The sequence below is a fragment of the Marmota marmota genome, unplaced genomic scaffold (assembly GCF_001458135.2).
Source record: "Marmota marmota marmota unplaced genomic scaffold, marMar, whole genome shotgun sequence".
Lineage (NCBI taxonomy): Eukaryota > Metazoa > Chordata > Mammalia > Rodentia > Sciuridae > Marmota > Marmota marmota.
In genome coordinates this window covers 5,558,214-5,567,239 of record NW_026000001.1, presented here as the reverse complement: position 1 = coordinate 5,567,239, position 9,026 = coordinate 5,558,214, and the positions used below count along the sequence as shown (strand labels likewise).

At 61.2% G+C, this 9,026-nt stretch overlaps 1 protein-coding gene across 5 annotated transcripts in view; it reads left to right on the top strand.

Moving 5' to 3' along the window:
* Positions 1-9,026, top strand: part of Mrpl23 (mitochondrial ribosomal protein L23) — a 15,558-nt gene that overhangs the window by 2,743 nt on the left and 3,789 nt on the right. For 2 of the 5 annotated variants that reach the window (XM_048807880.1, XM_048807877.1), the window contains 4 exons: positions 2,080-2,202; positions 3,153-3,235; positions 3,795-3,868; positions 6,885-7,140. In XM_048807880.1, the coding sequence (XP_048663837.1) occupies positions 2,198-2,202; positions 3,153-3,235; positions 3,795-3,868; positions 6,885-7,043 (321 nt within the window). In that variant the 5' untranslated portion in view covers positions 2,080-2,197 and the 3' untranslated portion in view covers positions 7,044-7,140. The other 3 variants (XM_048807878.1, XM_048807876.1, XM_048807879.1) reach the window with 3 other exon arrangements.

Here is a 9,026-nt window from a genome sequence, read left to right as displayed (position 1 = left end):
TAGCGCGGGGCGCAGGTGCTCGCCGCCAGGGAGCCCGGGCGGGGCGGTCCCAGCGAGGTCCCCGTAGGGTCCCCGCAGGTGCCTGGCCCGTGTTGCTGGCCGCGGCCTGCCCGAGTGTAAGCAGAACACACGCATGTTCTCGGTGAACACAGTGGCTTTGGGGACCCCCGAACGCACAGCTGGGCAGAGGGCTGCAAGTGGGACCTCGAGGACTCTCCCCAATAGCTTCCTTTTGCAGACGTTGGGACAGGGCCTGACCAGGACCCAGGGGCCCCTGCCCTCTGAATCCCGGCCACCGGCCCCGGGCGGGAGGAGAGGCAGGGCAAGGCCGGGTCAGCTCACGTGTTCACCCGAGGGCCGGGAGGGAGCTGAAGGGGCGTCCTATGGATGGGATGTGGTGGGGTCGGGGCTACGGACAGGGTGGGATACAGATGAGTCACCCGCCGGGCCACTGGGAGGCAGGGCTGGTGGCGGGGAGCCAGGTCCTGGGTTTGGAGGAGGGTGGAGTGGAGTTCCACTTGAGATGTGTTAAGTTTGAGGTGTTTGTAAAATATCTCGGGGAGTCATGGGTTCAGGCCCTCTGGACCTCCCTGTCCCAGGGGTCTGCATGCAGGCAGAGAGGCTGGGGGAGCTGTGCCCCATCCCTGGACCCCGGAGAAGGGTGTGGGCACTGTGGTTGTTCCAGAGCCAGAGGTCCCAGGCCACCAACAAGCCCTAGGATCGGGCCTGAGAATGTGGACCTGTGAATGGTCCATACTAAGCCAGGGTGGCCTGGGGGGCCTGGGCCCTCTTTATCAGGTGGCCTCTGCCCTTCCAGACCCTCAGCACATTACCACCCGTGAACCTCAACTCCCAAGGCTTGGAGAATGGAGATCTGTGACCACCCCCTTTTTCATCATTAAAGAGTGGGTCCCCAGATTTGTGTGCCCACATGCAGTGCCATAGCTGGGCACCAGAGGGAATACGTGTGCCCTTTGGCAGCCACAGTTGTCCTGGGCCTGTGAACGAAAGGCCCCGTCTGCTTCAGAGCCGTCTTTGGGGGCCTTCCCAGGTTGCCCACTTTGCCACCTGAACTCTCAGGCACAGAGAAGCTTAGACCCTGCCCAGGAGGGTTTTGGCAGCATCCTCTTCCATTTGGAGCTGCTGGCCTGGCCTTGACATGTCCACTTGGTCAGCAAGTAGGCACACATTTTGCCAGGGTGCCTGTTTCTGCGAATCCCTGGCAACAGACTGCCAGTGCTGTCTGACTCCCAGGTGTTTCTCAGCCCTGAGGCCCAGTCCTCCTGTCCAGCCCCAGCTCCTGCCTGGCTCCTTGGTGCTCCCAAGACCTGGGGGCTGAAGACCGGTGTGTGCGAGCCCTGAAGCTTGGTCATTGTTGGCCTTGTGGAGTCCCCTCTGCCCTGGTACTGAATGTTCCCCAGGGCAGGGCCCAAGTGCAGTGCTGCAGATTGTTCACATGGCTTTGGGCGAGACCCCAGGTGGTTCTCCCCATGTCCCCTCAGACTCTGTAGACCTCGAGCTCCTGCGTCCTGGAGCTAAGACAGCTACTCCCCACCCCTGAGACCCAGGGGCCAGGTAGGTGGAGCTCTGTGTCCATCCTGCCAGGCCAGGGGATGTGCAGGACCACTGGGGGTTCTGCTTGATTGGCTCCCAGAGCATGGCCTAATGGTGGCAGGAGGTGTTAGCTATGCATGCCCCTCAGCTGCTTCTGTCCCCTTTGGGGTAGGCCCAGCTTGTTTAGAGGTATGAGTTTATCGAGGCACCGTGCTCACAGCCAAGCCTTAGCCTTCCTGTTCCACCAGGCCAGGGTCCTCCTGCGTGGGAACGGGGGCAGCCCACTTCTGCTGCTCCACCCCATGGCAGCAGGGTTGGCTGGCCCCAGTTAGGCTGTCCTGCAGAGGCTGCTGACTCCTAGTTGGAGCCCACCTCCAGTCTGTTTGTGGGTGTCCCACTGCCTCTCTTCCTTCTTTTCCTTTTTCAGTGGTGCCGGGGTTGAACTCAGGGCCTCGGGCATACTAGGAAACCTAAACCACTGAGCCCTACCCCAGTCCTCGTGATTGGCTCCTGTCCTTCCTGCAGGTATCCCCTGTACCAGCTGGGCGGCCCCCAACTCCGTGTGTTCCGAACCAACTTCTTCATTCAGCTGGTGCGGCCTGGCACTGTGCAGCCCGAGGACACTGTGCAATTCCGGATCCCCATGGAGTAAGCCCCAAAGGAATTTGTTCTGGGGAGCATCTTGAGGGCTATCCTGTCTCTGCTCACAGGGCAGGATCTCCTGCCTTGGAAGGACGCCTGCAGAGCCCCAGGGAGTGGGGAGGGAGCTTGCTGCTGGCAGCTTCCTGGCTCACCCTCCACCTGGGGAAGGCTTAGCTGAGAGCCTGCAATCCCGACTCATTTTCTCGCTCTGTTCTTTTGTTGAATTCTTGCCCCAGTCTTCTCAGGAAAGGCATCCCAGGAGGCTGGGCTGAGAGCCTGCTGCGGTTCACAGAGCTGCTCAGCCAGGTCTCCAGAATGTCAGTCCTGAGGCCCTGCCTGGCTTGGCTAGCCAGGTTCACTGTGCCAGTCACCTTTAGGATGATGCAGTTACCCCAGCCAGAACCGAGGTGTTGCTGTGGAGCATCAGGGTTCCCGGGTGTCCTCTGGTGGGGTGGACAGGAGTCTGTCTGGAAGCTGAGGGTTCATGCTACCAACCCTCAGGCAAGGCCTGAAGAGGCCTCAAAGCTGAATTTGGGGTAACCTTTAAGATTTTTCTAAAAAAAAAGGTAAATGTGCCCGCTGAGGCCTGCCTGGGAAGCCTGTCTGCAGACAGGGCTGTCAGACCTGGGGCAGGTTGGGCTCCCAGCGGCACTTAGACATTGGCACTTCCTCTCTGGGAGCTCAGCCGGGCTGGGGGGAAGGGATCCAGTGAACCAGGCTGATAGAGCAAAGCTCCCAGTGCCTGAGGCCCCATCCCTCTGTCACCCTAGTCCTCCGTGTCCAGAGAGAGGACAGGGCCCGGGCTAGCATCAGCACTACGGGTGTTTCTGGGTTCTTTGGGCCCTGCCTGCCTCAGACCAGTGAAACCCAGGAGTCCTCAGCTCGGGACCCCTCACCCTCTGGTAGGTTTTGCCTTTTAGTCCCGTCTACCCTCTTTTCCTTTGTCCCTCACCCAGGATGACCAGGGTGGACCTCAGGAATTATCTTGAGCGCATCTACAATGTTCCGGTGGCTGCTGTACGGACCCGGGTGCAGCATGGTAAGTGGCAGGGCTGCTGCCCTCCTGTCTGCATGGACTCTTCCAGGTGTTGGCCTAGGACCTTGGGTTCCCTTGGCACCCGAGGAGATGAGGCACAGAGGGTTTGGGGTGACTTGCCAGGGCCGCATGGCGCTCAGGTGGCAGCCTGCTGCTGCAGCCCACCGTGCCACAGCTGCTTGGGGAGGACCCTGCTGTGCCCTCAGAGCCCCGTTCCCTAGTCCCCTCCTGGTCCTCTCACCCCTCCCGCACACTGGACCGCAGAGCTCTGAGCCCCGCCGGGTGGAAGGGAAGAGCCTCTTGGTTCCTGTGCTCTGTAAGTTGGAGTCTCTGAGTTTCTGCAGAGGCAGATTGTGTTCTCATGAAGACGTTTGTTATTTTCATTTTCAAAGGGTTATTTTCTCTTAAACTGCCTAATTTTAGTGGCACTGGCCCGTGGGTCTGAGCGCTTTCGGTGCTGCCCTGCTGGCTGGGTGTCGGCCTCTCTCTGGAAGGGGCTTCCTGAGCCTGTGGGCTGGGATCTGTGCTGGGAGCAGGGCGTCAAGTCGACTCCCTCCCACAGGTTCCAACAGGAAGAGGGACCACAGAAACGTGAGGATCAAGAAGCCGGACTACAAGGTGGCCTACGTGCAGCTGGTGAGCGCGGCCCTGGCCTCCGCTTGGCCATTGGGCACCCAGGCCCCTGAGGAAGGGCAGGTCTTTGTGAGGCGGGGTGAGAGCCGTGGGACTTCCAGGGCCTCAGCACAACTGGCCATGGCTGGGGAGAGGGGCCTCCTGAGACTGCCGTTCCATTCCAAACGCAGACTCCCCTCCCCTGACTCCGGCTCCAACAGAAACCAGAATGTCTGAGTATCTAAAGCTGCTGGCCCCTTGAGGGCCTGTCCTTGGCCAGGTTCCAGGCTGGAGTGTCCCCGGGGGCGCATGCCCTGTCAAGGGGCCTGGGTATCAGAGCCATGACGGGTGGTGTCGGGTCTAGGGTCATGTGCCGTTGAGCCCAGCACATTCCACCAGGCCTTTGGTCCCCCCAGCCCTAAACAGCCTCTGAGCACTGGGTACCAGAGCCTAAGCTAAGGCTGCTTCTCCCTGCACCCTGGCCTGGGAGACCACGCCAACGGTTTCTCTGCTCCCCTCTGGAGTATGCTCTGGCCCAGATGTGCAGCAGCCTGGGCGGCCTGTCTTCAGGCAGAATGCCCTCTGACCTTGTGGCGGCTTCAGACCGCGTGGCCTCTGTGGGAATCTCACAGGGCTGGCTCCTCCCGGCCAGGTCTATTAACTGTCCCCCACTGCTTGGAACCCACGGGGGGGGGGGGGGGGGAAGGGAGGTTGGGGGCGTCCTCCAGTTTCTGTGTAAACAACCCACCAGGGAGCCCTGTGGCCCGGCCGCTAGATGGCAGTAGCGCTATTGTGAGATCCTGGCCCAGCCTCACGGAGTCCCAGGGCAGTGTGTGCAGAGGCCCGGCCAGCAGAGCTGTCTCCACACACAGTGGTGCTTGTTCTGAACGGGGCCCGAGTTGTTCTCCTGATGGTTTCTGTGCTTAGCACCAGCCTGTCCACATGGGCAGAGCGACCACCGCCTGGTGAGGGCCCGTGTGTTGCTGCCTCAGATGACCCTCTCTTTTGTCATGGCCTGTGGGCAGCGTCCCCTGTGTCGACATTTGCCACACGTTACTTTAGAGACAGCTACGGTTACAAGTGGCCTTTGAGTCATCCGAGCCCCTGCATTTCCCCCAGCCCCACCTCACTCAGGAAAGCTGAACTCGTGAGCGAGTTAGATCCGGCTTCTGCAGCTGCCGCCCGGCATGGCTTTCTCCCTCTGAAATCCAGGTGGCCAGAGACAGGCCAGGCAGCTAGGGGCCCCGCATGTCCCTGTCAGCATGGCGCTTCCTGTCCCAGGGTTAAAATTTGGCATGCCCCCCCACCCCCAAACTCAACAGGTCTTTGCACAGCATAGCTGGGCTATGGCAGTTGGTCCCTGTCCGCCCCCAAAGGGACTGCATCCGCTGGGGGTGTCCCCTGGGTCCTCATGGGCGGGGGCCTTCTAACAACAGCTCATTGTGAGGCACTGAAGGGTCAACAGGAGGGAGAGAGTCATCAAATTGATGGTCGTTGGCAGTGGTGGGAGGCGCGGTCCCCGAGCTGGGCGTCCCCGGTCTCTCCCCTGACAACCTGACAAACCTCTTTGGCCCCAGGTCTGGGAGGGAGCTGCAGCAAGCCCCGAGTTACCCACATAACAAAAAGAGCATTGAGGGTGTTTACACAGAGCGGCGTTTGAGTGAGTGGTGCTCATGGGCCGTGAGCTCCGGCAGGAGAAACGCTGCAGGCGAGGGGCAGGCACGTTCCGACCGACACAGCGGCCCCGGGGCCGGGATTACGGAGCCAGGCTGCTCCCCTGCTCCCCTGACCTTTCTCCTTTCCTGTTCTTCTCCCCCAGAGGAGCCCAGCTCCTTCCTCGAGGCGGGGGCCATTCTGCAGGAAGCCAGCTGGCACCCACAGGTGCCCTCCACCTCCCCTGAGGAGTGGAGTGTCCCCTCACTGGCTGCCCCTGCACTTGCCCACGCCATGGGCCCCCCTTTGGTCCCTACTTTGTGTCCACCCCAGGACCAGCAGAATCACCCTGGGCATTAAACCCCAGTCCCACCTGGGCTCAGCCTCTGTGGATTGTTACCCTTTGGTACTTTTAAAGAGGGAGAAAGAAGTCGCAAATGTGCAAGACGGGGCCTACCGGCCGGCGGCCATGCCACCAGAACCTGCAGGGCCTCCTGTTCTCAGGGGACCCGTGGCTGCTTCAGGTCATGCTTGGCTGCCTGCCCAAGTCCAGATTCCCTGACAGCCAAGAGCACCCCTCTGCCTGTCTGGTCAAGTGTGGCCCCCTCGGTGGTCTTCCAGGCTGTTGGTCTGTGTGGAGGAGCCGCGGCCCCCTCCCTCCGGCTCTCGAGCTGCCTGCTGATAGCGTGAAGGCAGCCCCAGCGCCTGCTTAGGCCCCCGCCCAGCACCGTCCCCTCCTCACCAGCCCACACTGGTGCCTGGCCCCGTCCTTGGGGCCTGGGTTGGGACGTGGCCATGCTGACACAGAATGAACTTCTAGTGAACGACGCAAAGCCAGTTAATTAGCAAAGCCGGTCTGATTTATGGACTGCTGCATGTGTAGGTTTCTGTGTATGTTATGTGTGTTTTATTTGCCAAGCTCAGCCTGGAGGAGGGGCGGCCTCTAGGTATTTTGGATGGAAAATGTTTTAGCATGGCACCAGGCGCCATTTGTGTCCTGTTTTTCTGCGCCTAGTTCCTGCCCCCCAGTTCGACCTGGCTGCTGCCGGTGAGTGGGCCTTTACTGGGCTATGTTTAATGAGCCCCGGGCTGGTGCAGCCACCGTTGCAGAGATAGTGTGGATGAAAGGGGCCTTGTTGCAGGGAGAGGCCCGCTCCTGGTGGGAAGCGAGGCCCCGGCAGCCTGGAGATGTGGGTTTGCAGGCAGGGACCCTGCCCACAGACGTTGCTGGCCTTGGGCCTGGGCCCCGAGGCACCCCCCTGCAGGGTCACTCTGAGGCCCCCGAGGCACCCCACTGCAGGGTGATTCTGAGGCCTCCGAGCCGTCCGCTGTAGGGGGACAGGAAGGCTCTGCCTCGGTGCTGAGCTGGAGCTCTGTTCTCCCCCAGGCCCACGGGCAGACATTCACCTTCCCCGATCTGTTTCCTGAGAGAGAGCAGAGCCCTGCAGGAGGCCCTGTGGAGGAAGGGCCCAGCGGGTTTCCAGAGGCCCAGAAGCCGAGCAGCCACCCCCGGCAAGGCGGTATCCCCAACTGGTTCAGCCTGTGAGCGAGCAGCGAGCAGCGGTCAGGGACGACGGCCCAGACCCCAGTGGCTGGAGAAGTTCTGACAGCCCAAATAAAATTCCTGCTGTGAGGACAAAGAACTGGAAGCCTTGTTTCCTTCTGTTCTGGCGTCTGAATTTCAGCCGTGCATGCCCACAGTGGGCAGCCTGGCTCCGAAAACTCACAGGCCTAGGGAGCCACTGGCTGTGCTGCATGTGGCCTGGCAGTGGGGGAGGCTTGCAAACCGGAGGCCAGGCTCCCACAGCGGGAGGCAGGCAGGCAGGCGAGCGAGACTGCGCCAGGAGTCCGGGCTGGGAGACGGGAGGAAGGGGTCTAGCCTGCGCCTTGATTGAGCTCAGGCTGTCGGGAGGCAGAGGTGGGTGCTGGTGGAGGGTGTGTGCCACAGGAAGAGCCCCAGCCCCACCCTCATTGAGACAGCACAGGACCCCTGTCCAGGCTGGGTTTGGGCTTGGCTCAGTGAGCAGGATGGACCAGGGAGTGTGGATTGGGGCAGAAGGATTCTGGTGCAGAGAGGAGTTTTGTGAGGGCCCCAGGGCAGGTGGGCGGGGGTCGTGGCTCACTAGTGGTGGGGACAGGTCAGGGAAGAAGAGGGTGCGGTGGGCACCCGGGTGTCCTGCCATGGTTTCGGGGCATGCTGTGTTTCCTGGTTTCTTCTGCAGCTTAGCATCAAGGCCTTTCAGCCGCACAGCACCCTTTGCTGGGGCTGAGCTAGGCAGACCAGGACAGCCTCCAAGACCCTGAATTGCATGAGGAATTTTGAGTTCTGGTTTTGGTAGCATCTTACATTGCACCTTCCCGGGTCCCCCAGGGCTCGCATCCCCTTGCAGACCTCAACCTAATGGCTATGGGTCTTTTTCCAGAAAGGGCCCAGGGTCCGGACAGACCCCGGGCTGCCTGAGCCTGGGTCTCCTGATGCCCTCTCCCAACCAGGATATCTCAGAGCAGGGCCTGAGAGCATGTCTGTCGCCTTAGCTCTTTGTTGACTTCAGTTCTTCACAGAGGCTCTGCGGACTCTCTCCTACTTGTGGACTCTGGGATTTGGAGAGTTAGATGAGGGGCCACACCAGGGTGTGGTTTTGGGGGAATGGTCACCGTCCCCGCCCTGGCCATGCCATGTGTGGGTGGGAAGACTCCATATGCACCACATGCCCTGCACACACCTGAGCTGTTGAAATCTGCACACTGTAGCTCCGAGAGCCTGGGGGTGCGGCTGGCCTCTGTCAGGAGAAGTAGGGACTGGGACATGGGACAGGGGAGCACATGCAGCACCCTCAAGCCCAGGCGCCCCCAGTAAGCAGAGTTGCCTGCTCCCTCAGGGGGCATCTTGTCCATTTCTGTGTGGACACAGGCTGAGGCCCAGCCCTGCCTCTGGACAGGAGCCTCCTGAGGCACTTGGTGGCTGTGATGATGTATTTGGTGCTAGTAGGGCTGCCGGGGAGCAGAGGCGGGTGCCCGGAATCTGCCTGGTGGAGAAGGCCTGGGTCCCGAGGGAGTCCTAGCACCTGCCACTTGGCTTACGTGAGCAGGTAGTGTGGTGCTCCAGGTGGATGTACCTGCACCTGTGTCTAGGTCATGGGTGGGCACTGGAGATGGGAGGTGGACAATGGCAGGGATGGGTGCCAGCCAGGCCACCAGGACAGGGGTTGTGTATGATGAGTCTCAATAGGGAGAGCCGAGGCCCCAGGGAGCAGGTGTGGAGTAGGAGCTGGGGCATCGGGGGGCCCAGGGAGGAGGGATGGGAAGGATGGGGATACCCTGGCATGCTGACACACAGGCTCCCCATGGATGGCTACAAGCCACAGCCGCTGGCAAAGCCAAGTCACCTGGGACTCCAGGAGCTCCCGTGTCTGAGTGTATCTGATGCTAGGAGGGCGGGTAGCTGAAGATTTGGGAGCAGGCAGGGAAGCCTTCAGAGTCCCTGCACTCCAGAGAACCTAGCCGCAGGGCTGCATGTCCACGTGGTGTC